Genomic DNA, 22,700 nt, shown 5'->3' on the forward strand with positions numbered 1-22,700 from the left:
GTCAAACAAGTTATCTGAGATTAAGTTCCAACTTTTCTGTGTTCACAGTCGAGGTTCTGAACAAGCTTTTGTTTCTACACGACATGAAACAGATGCAGCTGAGTGATGGATGGAGGAGCTGAGCCGGACTCTCCGGAGGCGGTGATGGAGAGAGAAGAGGATGCTGTTTAACATCCTGAGCCCATGTACCATCTATAAACAGAACCTCAGATTATTCACCAGAACGCTGCTGCCGGTCACAGATGATTCAGCTCTCGTCAGGTTCTCTCCGACGTAGTAGACCAGCGATGCTGTGGCGATCTCGAAGCAGTGAGGGTTGGCTCCATCAGGCAGCAGAGAGAAGGTCTGAGCCGGCTCCAGAGACAAGATCTCCGACAGAGGGATCTCCTGCAGGGACCAGATAGACCACAGAGACCAGACAGACCACAGAGACCAGACAGACCAGACAGACCACAGAGACCACAGAGACCAGACAGACCACAGAGACCAGACAGACCACAGAGACCAGACAGACCAGACAGACCACAGAGACCAGACAGACCACAGAGACCAGACAGACCACAGAGACCAGACAGACCACAGAGACCAGACAGACCAGACAGACCACAGAGACCAGACAGACCACAGAGACCAGACAGACCAGACAGACCAGACAGACCACAGAGACCACAGAGACCAGACAGACCACAGAGACCAGACAGACCACAGAGACCAGACAGACCAGACAGACCAGACAGACCACAGAGACCAGACAGACCGCAGAGACCAGACAGACCGCAGAGACCAGACAGACCAGACAGACCACAGAGACCAGACAGACCGCAGAGACCAGACAGACCAGACAGACCACAGAGACCGCAGAGACCAGACAGACCGCAGAGACCAGACAGACCACAGAGACCAGACAGACCACAGAGACCAGACAGACCAGACAGACCAGACAGACCAGAGAGAGGATGAAGGCAGTTTGTTCACTTGTAGTTTGTGCTGCTGAGTGAAGTAGAAGCAAAACTCCAGACGAGCTGGAGCTGAAGAGACGGTGACGGACTGGTTTTACCTTGTAGTATTTACTTCCTGTGTCGTTCTGAAACAACGTGATGCATTTACTGTCCAGACGCCAGTAATGTCTCTTCCTCTGATGGAGGCGGGAGGAGAGAGGAAGAAGCAGAGGAGAAAAACTGACGTCACTCAACACAACTTTAACAAAAAGAGCTGAAGGATCAGGGAGAGACAAAATAAACTGTTTTGTTTCAAAGCTTATGAAAAAGTTTCTATAAGGTCATCTTTCTGTCCATTAACATTCCTGATTCAATCATCTTGCTGATATTATTAATAATATGGCTAATTCTCATATCACAGCCAGTTCTCAGTGCATTTATTTCTTTATTTACAAAGAGCAGAACAAAGGACGGAACAAAAGACGGGCCGGTCGGCGAGCGAACAAAAGAAAACGACAAACAAGAAGAGAAATAAAACAACAGACTCAACAAAGCTCATTACAGATAATATTCACCGAGTTTATCCTCAGAGATTAAACTGAAAACAGCTGACAGCAACAAGCTGAAAATAATGTTTACATGAGTCAGATTTTGGGTAGTTTTCACAGGTGGACAGACAGATGGACAGACAGGAGGACAGACAGGTGGACAGACAGGAGGACAGACAGGTGGACAGACAGGTGGAGTACCAGAGTGTCCTTGCTGGTGTAGTGCACCATCCAGCCCTCCTTCATCACGTTGCTGCTCTTCCTCTTCGTGTGTTTGACGGACTGGACCACTCGCATCAGAGGGATGTTGTTACTGGTGGACGGGCTGCAGGGGGCGGGACAAAGCACATCCTGTCACCTGTGTGTGCATAAATGTGTGTGTGTCCTCAGTGTGTGTGTGTGTGTGTGTGTGTGTTTCTCTACCTGATGGCGCGGTTGGACTCGTCCAGGTCGGGGTCGTGCATGTCGCAGAGGTCGCTTGGCCCCGCCTCCAGCATCAGACCGCCCTCTGATGTCAGAGCTTCATCCATGTCGTCCAACAGGCCGCCTCCTCTGTCAACATCGTGGTCGTCAAGGCAACCCTCCACCATCACAACGTCTGACTCCGCCCCCGGGCTCACGAGCTCTACAAAGCACAGCGGCAGTGAGGACACAGCGGCAGCATCAAGGTTTAGGAGTAGGTTAACGTTCGAGCGTGTGTGGAAACTTGCCTCCATTCTTGGAAACCTCTCCCAGGCAGTTGTTTGGTATTTTAGCGGCACATCGTTTGTGACAGTTAAATTTACAATCTGAGGGAGAAACAGGAAGGAGAGCAGCGTCAGGTCACAGCAGGTCTCCATCCAACGTTCACACTGAGCTGGACGCTTGCTCAAACATCTGGAAACATCGTTTAAACGAAATGTTTGACGAAGACATAATAGACTTAATTCAACTCAATAAATGTGTCCCTCCAGGATGCTGTGATGTTGTGATCGCACCAATTCAACCAATCAATGTGAATTTCCACAAATTTGACCAATCACCGTAGTCCTTCTATTTTCACCAATCACAGCAGTTTCTCTCACTTCCTTGTTTCTGGATTTGAAGATGCAGAAGTCTCACATTTACCTACAAAACTCGCTCCTGCAACTTCATTGTAAAAATCACCTAAAAACATGGAAACTGCTGCTGAATCAGGAATTTCAGGTTGCCAAACGTCAGACCAAATGTTTGAGCACCGTGTCTGAGCAGGGGCACATTCAGACACAACACAGGAGAACATGTATTGAAACAGACGTGGTGGCGTGTTGAACAAGCCGTGTAATTACAGTGGTTCATGCGCTGCTGACACTTCTGACACACAGCTTCCAGGAAACACATCAGCTAAGCCGACACTGTGCTCGACAAAAACTACTGAACCAGATCTCAGAAAAGTATCTGAGCATCCACCCGCCCCTGATCCCATCCTGGTCGCCAAAAGACAACCCCTCTCTCCACTGTTGCGACTGTTTGTCGACTAATTGTCGTTGATGGGCGTCTGACCTTTACACTGCAGGCCCTGTCTGAAGAGCCCTTTCAGCAGCTTCTTGCAGTGCTGGCAGACAGTGGGTCGGGTGTACGAGTGGATCAGGAAGGTGTGAGGGACTTTGACTTTCGACAGAAAGATCTTGTCCAGCTCGATGGGACGGCCGATGTACGACTGGGAGCTGGAGCGCCGCTCTCTGCCAGGGAAGTAATCTAATTGGTTCTTCTGCTGCGAGAAGAGGCGGAGACAAAAAGATCAGGAGAGCAGGAGAGAGTCAGGTCGTCAAATGTTTGGATTTAAATCTGTTGTTACAGACGAAGAAGAATTAAACCATACACAGCCTTGAAACCCGAACATCGAAGACCATTAGGTTTGAGGTCTTTTGGTTAAGAACAAATAAATGAGAAGCATAAGTGACAGGTTTTAACACAAGTTTTAATACAAGATCATCAGTGACTCCTTCAGCTTGTTTTTAGAGCGCCATTGGTGGTAAGACTGATGTGACTCACCTCCATGCTGGGACTGACTGGAGACTGCAGGTGACATGATGACAGGAAGAGAAAGAAAGAAGTTAGAAGTCGGGTCTGAATGTTCTGATGGAAGAAACAAACTTTCACGTCTCGAATCTGAGAATTACTCCCAAAACTATCCGTTTATCAGATGATCAACATCTGGCAGTGATGGTAAAGACCAGGTTACCACAGGCTGAAGATATCCACACATTCTGTTCTACCACATAAAATACTTAATGAAATGTCCCACAGTTTCATTATGTGGTGTGTAGTGTGGTGTCGTCTGTTTATAGCCGAACATTAGCTTTAATTTAACCTGCGGTGGCAACAGGAGCTGTTAGCTTTAGCCTCCATCACCAACAACTGGTCCACCATCAGAGAGCATAATTAAGAACATTTGCAGGGTTTTTGTTTCTGTCAGTCAAATCTTAATTAGGTCTGGAGCAGTAATAAAACCTGTCGGCCACAGACGGTGACACCAGAGAAATCTTAAGCTGCTTCTGTCGACTCCTGTGTGATATCAACGAGCCATTGTTTGAGGATGACAGTGAATATTGATCACAAATCTGCCACAGTCGTGCTCAGAGCGAGCAGAAGAAGAACGGGCCGTCGTTAACAGTAAGATTTGAATGCACTGACCAGTAAAGCCTCGTCGGTGTAGAGAGGCGGTGGTGACGGCTCAGCAGAGAGGGGCCGGCCCAGGTTCATCCCCGTCAGGGAGACATTGGACGAGCGACGCCTCCTCACGCCGCTGCAGTTGTTGGGGATCTTAAAGGCACAACGCTTGTGATAGTTCAGACCGCAGCCTGGACACAAACACACACAGCAGCAGCTTTGTTAACCTGCACGTGTCTGAAATGTAAAACCTGATGAACAACGATACATCAGCGAGTCGTACCTTCACATTTGAGTCCCTGTCGCACGAGTCCCCACAGCATCTCGCCACAGTGGTCGCAGAAGGCCGGCGCTCGGTACGAGTGGACAAACAGACAGTGTGGACGGATCTGGAAGTCCTCCACCGTGGCCGACGCTGCAGGGAAAGACCAGATGTCAGGAAGTCATACAGAGCAACTGTTCTAAGAGTTCATGTTCGCACCGGGAGTCACCATCAGCCCCGAGTGATCCGATCACACGAGCAGTTGAGTTCAGATCTCACTGAAAAGGCCCAAATAATAAAGAATTGTCAGAGGAAGTTGTTTTATAAACAAAGTTTATAACGCTTCTTCTAACTCAACAACTCACTAAATTGAGCATTTTTTAAAGGGAGTCTGGTGACTTTCTCTAAGAAGTAACTTGTGTTGGTGACTGTTCAGTGATTTTATCAGAAAAATAGAAGCTAAAATGTTCTGTTTGGAGATTCATGTGCAAACAGCTGAAATCGTCTCTATAAAAGGTGACGTGCAGTTTCCGTCTTCAACAAACCCAAAAGCAAACAGAACAACAGTTCAGTTCTTCACACCTCCCAGAAGTCTCTGCGGCACTGAGTTATTTTACAAAATGTTTTTTAAACCATCTCAGAGACGAGCAGCTGCTGGTCGGGGTGACTGGGCCCGCGGCCATCGCATCCATCCGAGCATCAACATCCTCCAGCTGTTGTCACAAAAACCCAGTTGGGCACTCTGGCAGCTCCGCGAGCTCCTGCTGACCGACCACGACACCACAACACAACACCACAACAACACAACAACGCCACAGACGATCAACCGGCCTGACAAGTTAACCCACATCTAATCTAGCGTCTGTCATCCTGCTGAAGGTAAGACCTCTCACTCTGTTGGTTAAACGAGATCTTTAAACCCTTTTGTGATGTCTGATTGAGGATCGCAGACATGTTGGACCTCTGCAGGTGTTTCCACTCTCTGTACCTGAGTAGAATTCTTCTGAAGACGGACTGAGCCTGAAGTGAACACAGCTGTGAGGCTGAGCAGCGTTTCTAAACACAAGAGCTGCGACGGTCTCAGTGTGAAACCGTTCAATGAAACGTTCAGTTCTTGAACGTGACTTTTAAAATCTCTCGTACAACCGACTGGAGCAGTTCTTAAACTCTATCAGAAAATCACATTAATACAAATGTAAGTGTGATTTTAAATAATATTTGCCATTATGTTCTCATGCTGCATTCAAGTGCTCCTCTGAGGATCCCGCCTCCCGTCCTTCTGACTCTGGTGTGTTCATGTGCATCAGAATGTCGGAGCAACATGGCCGTCATGAAGAAGTTCACCCGTCAACTTATTTAACACTTCTTCTCTGCGACTCTGATTTCTCACCTGATTTCTCACCACGGAGGGGGGAGATGATGACTGGATTCTAGTTCTGGGGTGAACTCCCCCTTTAAATTTAGGGTTAGCTACCAAAAATATTCAAAGATTCATCTGGTATAACTGATGAAAAACAGACACACTCAACAAACTCCTCGGCACCGACCACGCCCACATTCCATTTAAAACAGATTCTGATAAAATATCGTCTTTACTGTGACACAAAGTTCTGACGCTGATCCTGTTTCGTTTACTGCGAAACTTCAGCCGACTTTCCATCAGAGATTCAAACAAACAACCGGGAGGAAGAAGTCTGAGGAAGAATACAGAATAAAAGCAGAGTTCTCCTTCAACTCGCCAGAGATGGAGATGGAGCGAGGGAGCGAGGAGAGGAGGGAGATAAACAGAACCGCAGAGACAAAGAGTAATGAATGGGTTGTTAGCGGGTATTTTGTAAATGTTTGGGAGGTACGAGAGGCTCTTAGCGGGCGCAGATGGACCGAGTGTTTGTTTGGTTGGCCAGCAGGGCTTGGCAAGGCATGATGGGTAGTTTGGGATATCGTTTTTGCTCTCTTTCTCTTTCTCTCTCTCTGCATGTATTTCTGAATCTCCCTCGCCTTTTTCATTTTCTTCCCCACACACACACACACACAGCAGCACTCGGCGGGCCGTGCGGTGGTCCTCCAGCAGAATACGGCTCTGATTAGACATTCTGCTGCAGGAAATTACCTCCATTTATTCAAATTATTGTTTATGCCTTTTGTTTGGAGGGCCAACATACGTTTGGAAGTCTGAACAAGCTCCCGAACTGTTATTATATGCTTCAGAAAATGACTTGTGCATATGTGTGTGTGTGTGTGTGTGTGTGCGAGGGTTTCCTAGGTAGTCTGAATATAAATGCCTGTGTTTATGTGTGTGTTCTGTGTGCTGGAATTAGCGGCGTTAAGGAGCGCTCGCTGCTGGCTTGTTAACCCACAACCACAAAACAAACACCGCGGGTGGAGACACTGTGAACCGGCAGCCGGGTGTGGCGTCTAATAATTATATTCATGTTTTAGCTGATTAGCTCGGTAACTCTGTGCAACAACAGACTAAAGTTTAATTATGAGACATCAACATTCAGGCGGAGATCAGAGGTCTCTTCTCAGCTTTAATAAAAGTCTGAACATCTTCTGTAAACATCTCTGCACCTAAAAATCTTTTAGAATCATTAAAGTCGGCACAACTGTCACTTCACAGAGCTGAGAGGACGTTTTTCTGCAGCTAACTGCTCATGCTAATGCTAACGTATATGTTGTTTGGACATTTTGTTTCATTAAACATCTAAAACACGTCAAAAAAAAAGTCTTTGCCGATGTTGAAAAGACGTCCAGTAGAGAGACATGAAGGTTTTTAGACATCTTCTCAACGTTCACCATCGACGTCCAGGCGATGCACTTCTGGGTCCAAAATAAAGTTTTTACAGTGTCATTTCAAACATCTTTCCACCTTCAGTTACTGACGATAAAGAAATTATGACGGAGGATTCAAACTCTGAGCCTGAATCTCAGCAGGCGAGCACTTTACCAGGAGATTATTTATTATATCAGCTTTATTAAAGATCCTGTTTCTGTCATCAGGAAGGGTAATAAACATGAATTCAACTTTTCGGAGCGTGGATGTTTGAAAGCGGTTGGAACGAGAGCTGAGACGTGAACGATGCTTCGCTGCTGTTTCATGTGAATGTTTTTATCTTCCTCACAAACTTTAATGAAAACAATAAATCACAGAAACATCCTCAGAGACGCCGTGGGAGCTGATTAAAACGTCTCCCTGTTTAAAGTCTCAGCCAATAAAACCTGTCTGCAGGCGTGTTTGGGGAATTATCAGGATGTTTTTTTTACAGGTCGTTTGTGACCAATCAGCTCGCTTGGCTGCCGCCGCCTGTTACACCGCACTAAGTCAATTTCCTGTTTGTTTCCTCCACACTTGGAGCTGTCGCAGAGACTGACAGAAAGCTGTTAACAAAAGTGTTTTTGACTGAGTGTCAGCATCCTGACAGAGGAGGAGGAGGAGGAGGAGGAGGAGGAGGAAGGTAGGGGAGGTAAAGGAGGTGGGGGAAATGAAGAGGAAGGATTGATGAAAGGTGGATGAAGTGGAGAATGATCAGGGGAGCTGGAGAGAGGAGGAGGATGGAGAGGAAGATGTCTGGGGCAGAAGGAGCAGGATGGAGGGAGACGTGATGGAGGAGGAGGAACGAAAAACAAAAACAGTTTTACAAAGAGATGAAGAAGAAGGAAAAGATGAGGAAAGATGAAGAGGAGGAAGAGGAGAGGCAGCTCGGTCTGCAGGATATGATGTTAACAGTTCATCAAACCACAGATTCATCTGAGGTTGATTTGTGTACCAAACGTATCATGTTCACGTCATTATTATGATTATTATGGGTTTTTTTGCAGTAAAAAGTATCAAAATATCATTAAAATCATGAAGCTACGTTGTTTTGTTGGCACACGCAGTAAATTAACTGATACTGAAATGTTGTCAAATATCAACAGTTTCCAAGGTTTCTGAAACATCGTGACAACACGTTTGTTGTTGGGTGTTTCCAGAAGTTTTTGCGGCACCCAAAAATAACTTTTTCTTCTCAGGAAGTCACAGGATGGAGAGACAGAACATAAAACTCCAACTCAGTGTTTTCAATTAACAACTTCAGCTGCCTCCACTTCAGTCTCTCTTCAGCTCTTTTCTTTGCTTGTTTTGGGTTTTGTTTTTTACTTCAGTGTGTGAACTCCACACCGTCACTCCTGTCACTCGACCCGACCTCCAGAATAACTGTTGGCTAAGTACGTTTCTGTAAAACCACAAACACGCTCCAACTGAATCCTTCTTCTGCTGCAGCTTCACTTTGTTTAGGTTAGGTTGAATTTCTGCTTCTCTCTCGTCACAACACTGTGTTTACTCTCTGGTTAGCTGAATTTGCTGGACATGACTGCAGGTCGATGACAGGAGACACATTAAACGCAACATAATATGATGGAAATGTTTCTGCTGACACGACATCCTGCAGACTTCATATCCTTTAACTACATTTTACCTCACTGAGCTCACTGAAGAAAACACATGAATTATCCATTAAATAAAGGACGTATACATGAAGGCACATGCGTAGACAAACATTATGCAAATGCACACACACACACACACAGTGGTGACAGAATGACAGGAAGCGGGTTAGCGGCAGCTGTCAGAGCGTTAGCGTAGCGTGTTGTGAACACCTGAGTCCTGAGCTGGACGGCAGCCAGACAGACGAGTGAGACGAAGATCTTCATCAAACATCTGGATCATCTGACGCAGCCGACACATCTGTCCACTGAACCAATTAACCAGCGAGACGACACCTGGAGAGGCTGCGAGGTTCGGTCTGTTCAGACTGATCGGACCACACGATCAATAAAGTTTTATCTATAAAATAACACGTCATGATTCGTTTGGTGCACAGAGACTCAGTAAAAAGTAAAATATTCAGCTCTGTGATGAAGAGGAGAAGAAGAAATACTACATACACTGATCCATCAGGGAGGTGAACAGAAGTGTGACCCGCTGAGAGTCTGGACTCCCTCCGGTTCTGACCCAAACAGACACAACTTCACTTTAAATCCAGTTAAAGTCTGTTCTGTTGGTTCCCCCCATCTACAGAGTCATGACATGTCTGAGTTTCATGTGTGTCAGTCTCGTTGTTCCAGAACCTTCTGGACTGACTGCAGGTGAGTCAGAACACCTGAGACTCCTGAGTGGAAGCAGCTGGGGGGTGTTTCCTTCTCAGCCAATCAGGTGTAACGACGCCCGTTTGTGAAGGATTAAATGAGGTGGAGAACCACACCCAGGTGGTTCTGACACTGAGAACCTTGTCCCCTTAGACTGCCAGCCAGGAGTGCTGTTCTGTTCAGGCCCGAACACCTGAAGCACCTTCAGTTTGACATTTTATTTCACTTGTAGAAATGGAGGAGATGTTTGTTTATCACATTATTCCTCCAGATCGACGTGTGTTTTATTTACATTCTGATGTATTCTGGTTCTGGTTCTGTGAGCATTTTACTGCCAGTCCTGACACACACGTCTCAGTGTGACTCCGTGAGAGTCAGTGCTGCACAGATGTAAGAAATATATAACATATCATCATACATCCAGGTGGATATCCAGTTGCTTCCTGTCCATACCGAACACATTATATTATATAATATTATATTATATTATATTATGTTATGTTATATTATATTATATTATATTATATTATATTATATTATATTATATTATATTATGTTATATTATATCATATTATATTATATCATATCATATCATATCATATCATATCATATTATATTATGTTATGTTATGTTATGTTATGTTATGTTATGTTATATTATATTATATTATATTATATCATATTATATTATATTATATTATATTATATGACAGTTCCATCACCTGAGACCGTCTTCACCTCAGTGGTTTTACTGTTCGCTGTGTAAATTAAATTATCTTCACACGTCTCTTTGTGCTCTGTTACTGCTGCTAAACTGTTTTAACTTCCACTGTGTGCAGCAGCAATAAAGATAAATCTAATCTGATGATGTGAATTATATGAAATTAATTCTGATGTTCCTGTTTTATGAGTGATTTCTGAGCAGGGTTGTGATTTTAATAACTACAACATGTTCCTGATGGACACGTGTGGCTCCAGCAGGCATGTTCCAGTTTCCTGTTAACGACATCATAGCTCCTCCCAGCTGTGATGTCACCACCCTCACCTGACAGCACGGCCTCCACCAGGTCTCCCTCCTGGATCTGAGAGGCCGAGCGCAGCAGCTGCAGCACGTTGTCCGATGTCTGGTCATGACGAAACAGCAGGATCTTCTCGTACATCCCATAGAAAACACACTCTGGAATCTGAGAACAGACGGAACACGTTATAAGTCTGAATACTCACTGTTGACTTCCTGTTACAAAAATAAGAGCGTTAAGAAAAATCTGACATCAAACCCAAATTAGACATCAGGACCAGAAGTATAGTTTGTATTTAATTAGAGGAGTTAAATCTGTCAAAGCCTGAAGCACCGAGCAGCAGCAGAGACGGACTGACAGCAGCAGCAGAAGGTCGGGTCCAAAACATCAGTGACGCGGATCGATCGGTGGCAGCTGATCAGAACTTCAGATCAGCTTCGAGCCATTAGCCTCAACCACGGTTCACTCCATGTCTTCATGTTTTAAAAGCATGTGAGTGTTAATACAAAGTGAATCCATCCTTTGATTATGGTCATAGCAATAATGCTAATTTAAGGACGAGCGACAGAGAGAGAGGAGCTTTGTTCTTCATCAGCAGATGAATAAATCATACAAATTATCATCAGGAGGTGACGGACAGAATAATCTAACAGAATAAATTAATACAGAAACATTCATGTGGTAAATTTACAGACTGTGAACTCAAATTACCTGAAGTTCATCACATGATCGCCATCATGTAATGAACTTCAGGTAATGAGGCTTCAGCTTCAGACGGCGATAATTCAATCAAATTAATCAAATAATAATAAACCCGACGGTCTCATTATATCATCGTGTCACATTATGTTCACAGGGTTCATTTAAATGTGCTCATTTTGTTAAAATTAGTCTTCGTCTCACACATGAGACCAAAAATGTCACTTCGGTCGCAGCCGGACGAAGAAGAGACGACGACATGTAGATGATGCAGGTGAGCAGAGGACATGTAGGTGATGCAGGTGAGCAGAGGACATGTAGGTGATGCAGGTGAGCAGAGGACATGTAGGTGATGCAGGTGAGCAGAGGACATGTAGGTGATGCAGGTGAGCAGAGGACATGTAGGTGATGCAGGTGAGCAGAGGACATGTAGGTGGTGCAGGTGAGCAGAGGACATGTAGGTGGTGCAGGTGAGCAGAGGACATGTAGGTGATGCAGGTGAGCAGAGGACATGTAGGTGATGCAGGTGAGCAGAGGACATGTAGGTGGTGCAGGTGAGCAGAGGACATGTAGGTGGTGCAGGTGAGCAGAGGACATGTAGGTGATGCAGGTGAGCAGAGGACATGTAGGTGATGCAGGTGAGCAGAGGACATGTAGGTGATGCAGGTGAGCAGAGGACATGTAGGTGATGCAGGTGAGCAGAGGACATGTAGGTGATGCAGGTGAGCAGAGGACATGTAGGTGATGCAGGTGAGCAGAGGACATGTAGGTGATGCAGGTGAGCAGAGGACATGTAGGTGATGCAGGTGAGCAGAGGACATGTAGGTGATACAGGTGAGCAGAGGACATGTAGGTGATACAGGTGAGCAGAGGACATGTAGGTGGTGCAGGTGAGCAGAGGACATGTAGGTGATGCAGGTGAGCAGAGGACATGTAGGTGATGCAGGTGAGCAGAGGACATGTAGGTGATGCAGGTGAGCAGAGGAGGATCGCAGAGCAGCTGATGTTCAGTCGAGTTCTGATGACATCATTTTATCTGCTATAAAAAAGGAAATCCATTAAGACTTCAAGCTGAAGGAGAATCACTTCAAACACACCTGAGGTCGTTATCCACACGCACACACACGCAAACCCATGCACACACATACACACACACACACACACACACACACTCCACTTCACTGTTATGTTGAGGATCGATGAGGCTTCACTGAAATGAGCAACACAACTGCAGAGCACCGCTGAGACTGCTATTGATCACACACACACACACACACACACACACACACACACACACACACACACACACACACACACACACACACACACTGTTACTCCCAGTAACAACGTCTTGTTCTAACAAGTACAGCGACATCATCTTTACAGTTTCAGCAGAAAAACAACCAAACTTCTTTTTCTCACAGTTCCGACTTTAAATGTCCAAATAGTTTTTTTTCTCATTGAGAACAAAACAAACGAAGCCAACCAATCAGAGGCCGAGCTGGGCTGGCGTCAAGAACACTGTAGGATCCTCCGGAAATAAGCAGAATACATAAAGTGTGTGAAGAACTGCACTCACGACGCAGCAAACCTCAGCTCAACATCAGCCAATTGATCACTGATTAATGATCAGTGACTGTGTGTTTACAGCTGGTTCCTGATGAGGAGAAAACAGAGGAGGTGGGAGAAAAACTGAAGAAGTGTTCAGTGATGAGGAGGAAGAGGAGGGGAGTCTTCCTCATTAGGCCTTCACCTCTCTCTCTCTCTGACAGCCCATCTGTGTCTCTCTCTGCCTCTGAATAAGACCCTCAACAATACACTTCATAGATACATCTTTATGTGTGTGTGTGTGTGTGTGTGTGTGTGTGTGTGGTCACCATAGCAGCAGTGCTAGTCTTGTTGTCATGGTTGCACGAACTCAAGGCTGACTCCTCTCCTCCTCCTCCTCCTCTTAGTATTCAGTTCAGTTCGGTTCAGTACTTTCTGTGCTGAATGTACCAAACTGAAGGTTCACCTGCAGCTCTCTGCCTGCCTGCAAAGCATTGTGGGTGACGGAGTCTTGGTGCAGTAGCTTGTCTGTTCTGCAGACTGTCACTGCACAGCTGCTCTTCACTGACCGACGTTGTTTGTGCTAGATGCTAGCAGTGAGCTCAGGCGTCGAGGAGGAGCGCCAGGCTCTGAGGACCGCTGCCATGCTGTCCTCACAGTGGAAAGACTGAGGAAATTAGCTGTTCAGTAAATTATTAAGTAGAAATTAATTTACAATGTATGTGCTTGAGGATCCAATCATCACTAAAGCATCTGTCACGCAAGAGAGCCTAAACTGTTCCAAAGTTTTTTGCACCAAATTCTGACACGTTTTCACAGACTTCTGACTTTTAAATCAGAATTCCAACAATTCTGAACTCAGAAAACATTTCTGAAAACAGAGTCTGAGATAAAAGTCATAAAAAATGATTACAGAAGATCAGTGGAAAAAGATTGTCACAATCAGTGTCAATATTTCTTTGCCAGCTCTTTCAAATCGTCTTCCATGAGGTGTGTTGGGTGGCAACAAAAATAAAATGTAAGAATATTTTGAACAAAAATGGCCAGACAGACAGTCAGAGACGTCATGAAGACATCTGTGAGTCTGATGCCGTTAACACACCTGAGGAATCTACGGCAGGACAGTAACGTTAACAACAGTATTTGTACGTTGTCTTCTTCGTGTTGCCGTGGAGACCGACTGGACAAAATGTCCGGACCTGTTGGATGCAGCCGTCTCTGGAGCTGTCGGACACGTTCAGGATAGAAGCTCATTGGCTGCTGATACGTTGATGCGTCGCAGCAGGGCGAGCTCGTCCAATCAATAGCATCAACGACAGCTGCCTCTAGATGAGCAGGCTCCAGGGTCCTAGTGCCCGCTGGCTCTCATGTCCAACAGTGCTGCAGGTCTGATGAGTGGAACAGAAACACATCAGCAGGTCGCTCATTTATTTCTGACTGTAAAGTGCAGCAGAGACAAACTGTCTCCAAACCAAACTGTCTCCAAACCAAACTGTCTCCAGACAAACTGTCTCCAGACAAACTGTCTCCAAACCAAACTGTCTCCAGACAAACTGTCCACTGTGGTCACATCATGTGTTATCAGAGTGAGCCGTCTCTCTGAGCACAGAGACTAAAACTCTTCCGCTTCAACATTCAGAGAACCATCCTGGTGTTGTGAGGTTTTCACACGACAGCAGCGACGATGTACTGGTCCTCGCTCAGAACACCTAATGGGGACGAGAGCAGCCATCACCATGACGACAGGACTTGCTGCATGATGCTGTTTATAAAGGTGTGTGTGTGTGTGTGTGTGTGTGTGTGTGTGTGTGATCATCATTACTTAGTGACATCAGCAGTGACAGCAGCAGATATAGTTATAACTGTGTGTGTGTGTGTGAGACAGAAACTGTCACTCCACCACATTGATTTGTGAGTTGTGTTTTATTCAGGGGGCTCAGAGTTTAGACTTGAGAGAAGTAGAGGGAACATGAGAGGGAACATGGGAGGGAACATGAGAGGAGGAGAGGGAACATGGGAGGGAACATGAGAGGGAACATGGGAGAAGGAGAGGGAACATGGGAGGGAGCATGAGAGAAGGAGAGGGAACATGAGAGGGAACATGGGAGAAGGAGAGGGAACATGGGAGGGAGCATGAGAGAAGGAGAGGGAACATGAGAGGGAACATGGGAGAAGGAGAGGGAACATGAGAGGGAACATGAGAGGAGGAGAAGGAATATGAGAGGGAACATAGGAGGGAATATGAGAGGAGGAGAGGGAATATGAGAGGGAACATGGGAGAAGGAGAGGGAACATGAGAGGGAACATGGGAGGGAACATGACAGAAGGAGAGGGAACATGAGAGGGAACATGAGAGGAGGAGAGGGAACATGAGAGGGAACATAGGAAGGAACATGAGAAAAAGAGAGGGCTCATGAGAGGGAACATGGGAGGGAACATGAGAGAAGGAGAGGGAACATGAGAGGAGGAGAGGGAACATGAAAGGGAACATAGGAGGGAATATGATAGGAGGAGAGGGAACATGAGAGGGAACATGGGAGAAGGAGAGGGAACATGAGAGGGAACATAGGAAGGAACATGAGAAAAAGAGAGGGATCATGAGAGGGAACATGAGAAAAGGAGAGGGAACATGAGAGGGAACATAGGAAGGAACATGAGAAAAAGAGAGGGATCATGAGAGGGAACATGAGAGGGAACATGAGAGAAGGAGAGGGAACATGAGAGGGAACATGAGAGGGGGAGAGGGAACATGAGAGGGAACATGGGAGGGAACATGAGAGAAGGAGAGGGAACATGAGAGGGAACATGAGAGGAGGAGAAGGAACATGAGAGGGAACAAAGGAGGGAATATGAGAGGAGGAGAGGGAATATGAGAGGGAACATGGGAGAAGGAGAGGGAACATGAGAGGGAACATGGGAGGGAACATGAGAGAAGGAGAGGGAACATGAGAGGGAACATGAGAGGAGGAGAGGGAACATGAGAGGGAACATGGGAGGGAACATGAGAGAAGGAGAGGGAACATGAGAGGGAACATGAGAGGAGCAGAGGGAACATGAGAGGGAACATGGGAGAAGGAGAGGGAACATGAGAGGAGGAGAGGGAACATGAGAGGGAACATAGGAAGGGACATGAGAAAAAGAGAGGGCTCATGAGAGGGAACATGAGAGGGAACATGGGAGGGAACATGAGAGAAGGAGAGGGAACATGAGAGGGAACATGAGAGGAGGAGAGGGAACATGAAAGGGAACATAGGAGGGACTATGATAGGAGGAGAGGGAACATGGGAGAAGGAGAGGGAACATAAGAGGAGGAGAGGGAACATGAGAGGGAACATAGGAAGGAACATGAGAAAAAGAGAGGGATCATGAGAGGGAACATGAGAGGGAACATGAGAAAAGGAGAGGGAACATGAGAGAAGGAGAGGGAACATGAGAGGGAACATGAGAGGAGGAGAAGGAACATGAGAGGGAACATGAGAGGGGGAGAGGGAACATGAGAGGGAACATGAGAGAAGGAGAGGGAACATGAGAGGGAACATGAGAGGGGGAGAGGGAACATGAGAGGGAACATGAGAAAAGGAGAGGGAACATGAGAGGGAACATGAGAGGGGAGAGGGAACATGAGAGGGAACATAGGAGGAGGAGAGGGAACATGAGAGGGAACATGAGAGAAGGAGAGGGAACATGAGAGGGAACATGAGAGAAGGAGAGGGATCATGAGAGGGAACATGAGAGGGAACATGAGACCAGGAGAGGGAACATGAGAGGGAACATGAGAGAAGGAGAGGGAACATGAGAGGGAACATGAGAGGAGGAGAAGGAACATGAGAGGGAACATGAGAGGGAACATGAGAGAAGGAGAGGGAACATGAGAGGGAACATGAGAGGGGGAGAGGGAACATGAGAGGGAACATGAGAAAAGGAGAGGGAACATGAGAGGGAACATGAGAGGGGGAGAGGGAACATGAGAGGGAACATGAGAAAAGGAGAGGGAACATGAGAGGGAACATGAGAGGGAACATGAGAGGAGGAGAGGGAACATGAGAGGGAACATGAGAGGAGGAGAGGGAACATGAGAGGGAACATGAGAGGGGGAGAGGGAACATGAGAGGGAACATGAGAAAAGGAGAGGGAACATGAGAGGGAACATGAGAGGAGCAGAGGGAACATGAGAGGGAACATGGGAGAAGGAGAGGGAACATGAGAGGAGGAGAGGGAACATGAGAGGGAACATAGGAAGGGACATGAGAAAAAGAGAGGGCTCATGAGAGGGAACATGAGAGGGAACATGGGAGGGAACATGAGAGAAGGAGAGGGAACATGAGAGGGAACATGAGAGGAGGAGAGGGAACATGAAAGGGAACATAGGAGGGACTATGATAGGAGGAGAGGGAACATGGGAGAAGGAGAGGGAACATGAGAGGAGGAGAGGGAACATGAGAGGGAACATAGGAAGGAACATGAGAAAAAGAGAGGGATCATGAGAGGGAACATGAGAGGGAACATGAGAAAAGGAGAGGGAACATGAGAGGGAACATGAGAGAAGGAGAGGGAACATGAGAGGGAACATGAGAGGAGGAGAAGGAACATGAGAGGGAACATGAGAGGGGGAGAGGGAACATGAGAGGGAACATGAGAGAAGGAGAGGGAACATGAGAGGGAACATGAGAGGGGGAGAGGGAACATGAGAGGGAACATGAGAAAAGGAGAGGGAACATGAGAGGGAACATGAGAGGGGAGAGGGAACATGAGAGGGAACATGAGAAAAGGAGAGGGAACATGAGAGGGAACATGAGAGGAGGAGAGGGAACATGAGAGGGAACATAGGAGGAGGAGAGGGAACATGAGAGGGAACATGAGAGAAGGAGAGGGAACATGAGAGGGAACATGAGAGAAGGAGAGGGATCATGAGAGGGAACATGAGAGGGAACATGAGAAAAGGAGAGGGAACATGAGAGGGAACATGAGAGAAGGAGAGGGAACATGAGAGGGAACATGAGAGGAGGAGAAGGAACATGAGAGGGAACATGAGAGGGAACATGAGAGAAGGAGAGGGAACATGAGAGGGAACATGAGAGGGGGAGAGGGAACATGAGAGGGAACATGAGAAAAGGAGAGGGAACATGAGAGGGAACATGAGAGGGGGAGAGGGAACATGAGAGGGAACATGAGAAAAGGAGAGGGAACATGAGAGGGAACATGAGAGGGAACATGAGAGGAGGAGAGGGAACATGGGAGGGAACATGAGAGGAGGAGAGGGAACATGAGAGGGAACATGAGAGAAGGAGAGGGAACATGAGAGGGAACGTGAGAGGGGGAGAGGGAACATGAGAGGGAACGTGAGAGGGGGAGAGGGAACATGAGAGGGAACATGAGAAAAGGAGAGGGAACATGAGAGGGAACATGAGAGGGAACATGAGAGGAGGAGAGGGAACATGAGAGGGAACATGAGAGAAGGAGAGGGAACATGAGAGGGAACATGAGAGAAGGAGAGGGAACATGAGAGGGAACATGAGAGGGGGAGAGGGAACATGAGAGGGAACATGAGAGGGGGAGAGGGAACATGAGAGGGAACATGAGAAAAGGAGAGGGAACATGAGAGGGAACATGAGAGGAGGAGAGGGAACATGAGAGGGAGCATGAGAGGGAACATGAGAGGAGGAGAGGGAACATAGGAGGGAGCATGAGAGAAGGATGAATAAAGAAACATGAATGGATGAAAAAGTGAGGAGATGAAAGAGAGAGAACAATGAGTCCAACACACACACATCTGTTCTCCTCTGCTTCATTCAGTGTGTGTGTGTGTGTCTGTGTGTGTCTCATAATGGCCCTCAGAAGGACACTTCACAGCCGCAATCATCATCAGTTGCCAGGCAACAAGGAGAAACCGCCACTGACAGAAAGCACACATGGCTTTATTATTACTGTTACAGCGCGGTGTGTGTGTGTGTGTGTGTGTGTGTGTGTGTGTGTGTGTGTGAGAGAGAGAGAGGTTCAGTGACACCCAGAGTGTTGGACAGCTTTTGTATCATCACCGGGAGAAAAGTCGTCGAGCCGAAGCCTAAAAATAACATTTATCCTCTGATCACCTGATTCATTGACTGACCGACGTTCAAGTTTTTTAAACTGTTAGTTCCAGTCTCTGTTGTGTACAGTTACCATGGTTACAGGTGATGTTCTCATCTACCTCGAGGTTAATTGTGAGGCTCTGTACATGTAACTCTGCAGTAACACACAGACTCACTCTGCTCAGTTAATCCAGCGCTCATAATAAATCTGCAGGAATCTCTGTATGAGCCGGTCCTGCTCACCTAGCATTAGCATGAGCATAGCCAGCGTTTCTATAAGATAATACGCTTCATGGACACGCAGCTACTGTGTCGCCTCCAGAGAAGAAGCTGTATAAAGTCAGTGCACGTGACCAGCTGAGACTCGCTGTGATCATAGAAACAGACATTTCTCTCAGGAGGTGGTGGAGACCAAACTCAGAGCTAAAAGACAGAACTCACATGACATTTCCAAACAAAACTCCAGAGTTCAGTATTTGTCTAAAAGCAGCAGACTGAACACTGACATCAGTCACAGGCTCTGCAAACACAACCACCGCCATTATCTGACAGAGCAGCCAATCAGCACGCAGCTAACGACCTGGAACAGACAGGCCTCAGATCACCGACAGATTCAGAGGAAGAGAAACTTTCTGCAGAGAAACAGTTTGTTTGAGTTCCTGAAAACCCTTCAGAATATTTATTAAAAGCCATTTCAAACACACCTGTTCACACACACACACACACACACACACACACACCCTCTCCTGTTAATCAGTTCATTTGGTGCTATGTGAAGTGTTAAGCGCCACATGTCTCGAGCGATGTCACACTGGTTTGGTGTGTGAACAGGTGTCGAGGTGACCTGCTGTACTTTTATTCCTCTGCAGAAAACACAACAACCTGCTGATAATCACTTTAATCAACAACCTGTGTGTGTGTGTGTGTGTGTGTGTGTGTGAGTGTCGCACGGTGTCAAGCCGTTAGCGTCCCGGCTCTCAGGTTTCAGGTAAGTGTGTGTGAGTTGCGTTCAGGTGTAAAAGTCTCACTGTGGTAAAATGAGGTGATTTTCACCTGAAATGAGCCGATTAGTGAGTCTGAGCAGAGATAATGGACACATCAGCATCATCGTGTGTGTGTGTGTGTGTGTGTGTGTGTGTGTGTGTGTGTGTGTGTGTGTGTGTAGTAGGAAGCGTGACCACACTCATCTACATAAATTTGCCTTTTTTATCTCTATTTCTGGCCTCAGTCACACTCAGCAGAGGTTTTCCACCATTTTATAATTTGTTCTCCGGAGCGAGAAAATCTGAAAACGTCGGCCTCGTGTCGCGGCCCTTTTGCTCGTTAACTGTTGATCCAGTCCCGTCACATCTCTTCTCCATTCTTCCCCCGGTGCCATTGAATTTCTTTTTCAGCTCGGCTGGTCACATCCAGTAACCAACCCTGCTGAGTTCATCCTGATTCTGTCCCCATTCCATCTTGTCTGAATCCAAATGGTCCGATTCCAGTTCTGAACCAACCCTGATCTCGTCCAAATCAAGCACAAATCCCACAACGATCCCATCCTGAACCCGTCACCTTCACTTCAATCCTGGTCCTGTCCTGGTTCCCTTCCAACTCCATAGTGATTCTATATTTAATCACATTATGATCCAGTTCTTCAACACCGACTCCCGCTCCAGATCCACTTCCTGATTCCACCTTAATCTCGCCCTGATCCTGTCATATCAAGCTCCCGTCTGAATGTATATCACAGTAAAATGAGCCAACTAAAACTTAATATAAATCCAATAAAATGAGATTCTGAGGCGTCTGAATCAATCGACAGATCTGAGGCATATTGATCTGGAGGGCTGGAAGCATCACGTGTGAGAAAGACTTTGGATCTGTTGTTGATCACATTCATAACAACATGATCGTTAATGAGAGAGAAAACAAGCTCGCATTCACAAACTCATGACTTGTTTATGTGAGAACGAGGACATCTATCACATTCATAAGGACGCTGACACTGTCTGTGTGTGTGTGTGTGTGTGTGTGTGTGTGTGTGTGTGTGTGTGTGTGTGTGTGATTGTGAATGCTTGGCAGCAGCTTCAGTTCACCAAGCAAAAGCCAGGAAAACAGAGAAACCCCTGCAGAGCGAGCGAACAAAGGCAGAATTCATCTTGTTTCCAACGACGAGTGACTGTGAGCCTCTGAGTGAGTCACCACGCTGACGAACTGCTTCACATACTGTACGAGCTCCACGCGGAGGGAGGGAATCACTGCCGAACACGCCGCCGAACACACCGCCAGCCGTCAGAGCCACGCTGTGTGTTTATGTGTTCGTCAGCAGCGGCCATGTTTCAAGACGCTCCACAAATACGACAAATGCAACTCTGTCGTCAGCGAGGAACGATTTTAGCACATAAACGCTGTCGATCATGCAGAGAGTGGGAAGGTGGAGGAGCTGGAGGAGATTATTTATTGAACAAAGCAAAGTTTCTCCACATCAACACATGAAGCTAACAGAAATGTCAAATTTCCATCATGTGTTCCAGTTTTACGTCTTTGACCGCAGCTCTTTAAAAGTCATCTCGTCGTGTCCGTTTGGATTCCAAACCTCAGAGACAGTTGTATCAACAATCCTCAGACCTCAGCCAGCCAGCTACTTGCTAACTCACGTACCTTCAGAGACAAATGATTGACTGAACCTGTCACATTACCCTCTGACTCACACCTACGTTAGACTCCTTGGTTTGTGTTTGAAGGCGGGTCAGGTGTGTTGCCATCAGTCCCCGTCCAGGTGACACCGTTGGGACGGAGGACTGTCGCAACGGGAGCGAAGGAACCGGTCGCAGCACGCCGCCGCAGAGGAAACAGACAGTTTTCCTGTCAACATGGCGTCTCTGAATGTCTTCACTCCGACAGGAGTTTCCCAAAAACATTATTTGTGTTTGACAGTCAAAACGCAGAGAAAACGCTGCGTTCAGGACACATATTTATAATGTAACACGTCACAGAACAACACAGGTCCATTAAATCCAACCTGTCTCTGTCTCCCACCTTCATCATCTCTTATTCTTCATACGATGATGAAACCAATCAGAACAACAAACAAACAGACCAGCAACAAGGTCGTCTCACTGTTTGGAAGAGCGAGACGAGTCGTTTTCTTAAACCCATTATCAGTCTAATTAATGTGATCCTCTCTCATCCTGACAACACAACAACACAACAACACACACACACACACACACACACACACACACGTGCTGCACCAGCCTCTGATCCCGGATCAGTTTCTGGGGACACAGATTAAGCGTGATGTGATGTGTCGTCCATCATGATGGTCGCAAAGGTTGAAGTCATTGATTCAGTGAGTGCACACCATCCATACATGTCACTTATTGAATGTTCCCACACACACACACACACACACACACACACACACACACACTCACATTCAGTACGTGTGTGATGGGTCGTCTGGATGAATCGGGGTCAGAGACTAAAACTGTTTGGCTAACGATCACTAACATGTTGACAGCATCTGTGATCGTTATATAACTTTATGGTCCTGTTTCACCATCTGTGGTGCGTTCAAGACTCTTCATGGTCATTTTACGTCTCTTTGCAGTAGTTTTAGAGCGTCTTTATGGTTGTTTTATGTTTACTTGTAGTCATTTTGTGTCTCTGCTGTAGATTTAAGTTTCTTTATTGTCATTTTGAGTCTCTGTGGTCATTTAAAACCTTCCGGTGATGGTTTTGCGTCTCTTAGCGATCAGCTTGTAGCTGTAGGTTTCTTTGGTTTGCATTTCTTTGTTGTCTTTTCTCGTCTCTTTCTCGTCATTTTGTATGTCATTTTAGGTTGACTATCACGATGACGCTGAGCATCACCAA

At 46.5% G+C, this 22,700-nt stretch overlaps 1 protein-coding gene across 8 annotated transcripts in view; it reads right to left on the minus strand.

Moving 5' to 3' along the window:
* Window positions 1-22,700, minus strand: part of prkd1 (protein kinase D1) — a 46,457-nt gene that overhangs the window by 15,021 nt on the left and 8,736 nt on the right. For 2 of the 8 annotated variants that reach the window (XM_037072184.1, XM_037072179.1), the window contains exons 2-11: window positions 10,551-10,689; window positions 4,401-4,532; window positions 4,142-4,308; window positions 3,500-3,523; window positions 3,008-3,218; window positions 2,197-2,274; window positions 1,910-2,111; window positions 1,688-1,811; window positions 1,058-1,135; window positions 220-387 (exon numbers count right to left, since the gene is read on the minus strand). In XM_037072184.1, coding sequence (XP_036928079.1) covers window positions 220-387; window positions 1,058-1,135; window positions 1,688-1,811; window positions 1,910-2,111; window positions 2,197-2,274; window positions 3,008-3,218; window positions 3,500-3,523; window positions 4,142-4,308; window positions 4,401-4,532; window positions 10,551-10,665 — 1,299 coding nt within the window. In that variant the 5' untranslated portion in view covers window positions 10,666-10,689. Of the gene's footprint in view, window positions 1-219; window positions 388-1,057; window positions 1,136-1,687; window positions 1,812-1,909; window positions 2,112-2,196; window positions 2,275-3,007; window positions 3,219-3,499; window positions 3,524-4,141; window positions 4,309-4,400; window positions 4,533-9,017; window positions 9,205-9,305; window positions 9,517-10,550; window positions 10,690-22,700 lie in introns of those variants that run through there. The other 6 variants (XM_037072177.1, XM_037072178.1, XM_037072181.1 and 3 more) reach the window with 6 other exon arrangements.

Source organism: Acanthopagrus latus, chromosome 16 (assembly GCF_904848185.1).
Source record: "Acanthopagrus latus isolate v.2019 chromosome 16, fAcaLat1.1, whole genome shotgun sequence".
NCBI classification, from domain to species: Eukaryota; Metazoa; Chordata; class Actinopteri; order Spariformes; family Sparidae; genus Acanthopagrus; species Acanthopagrus latus.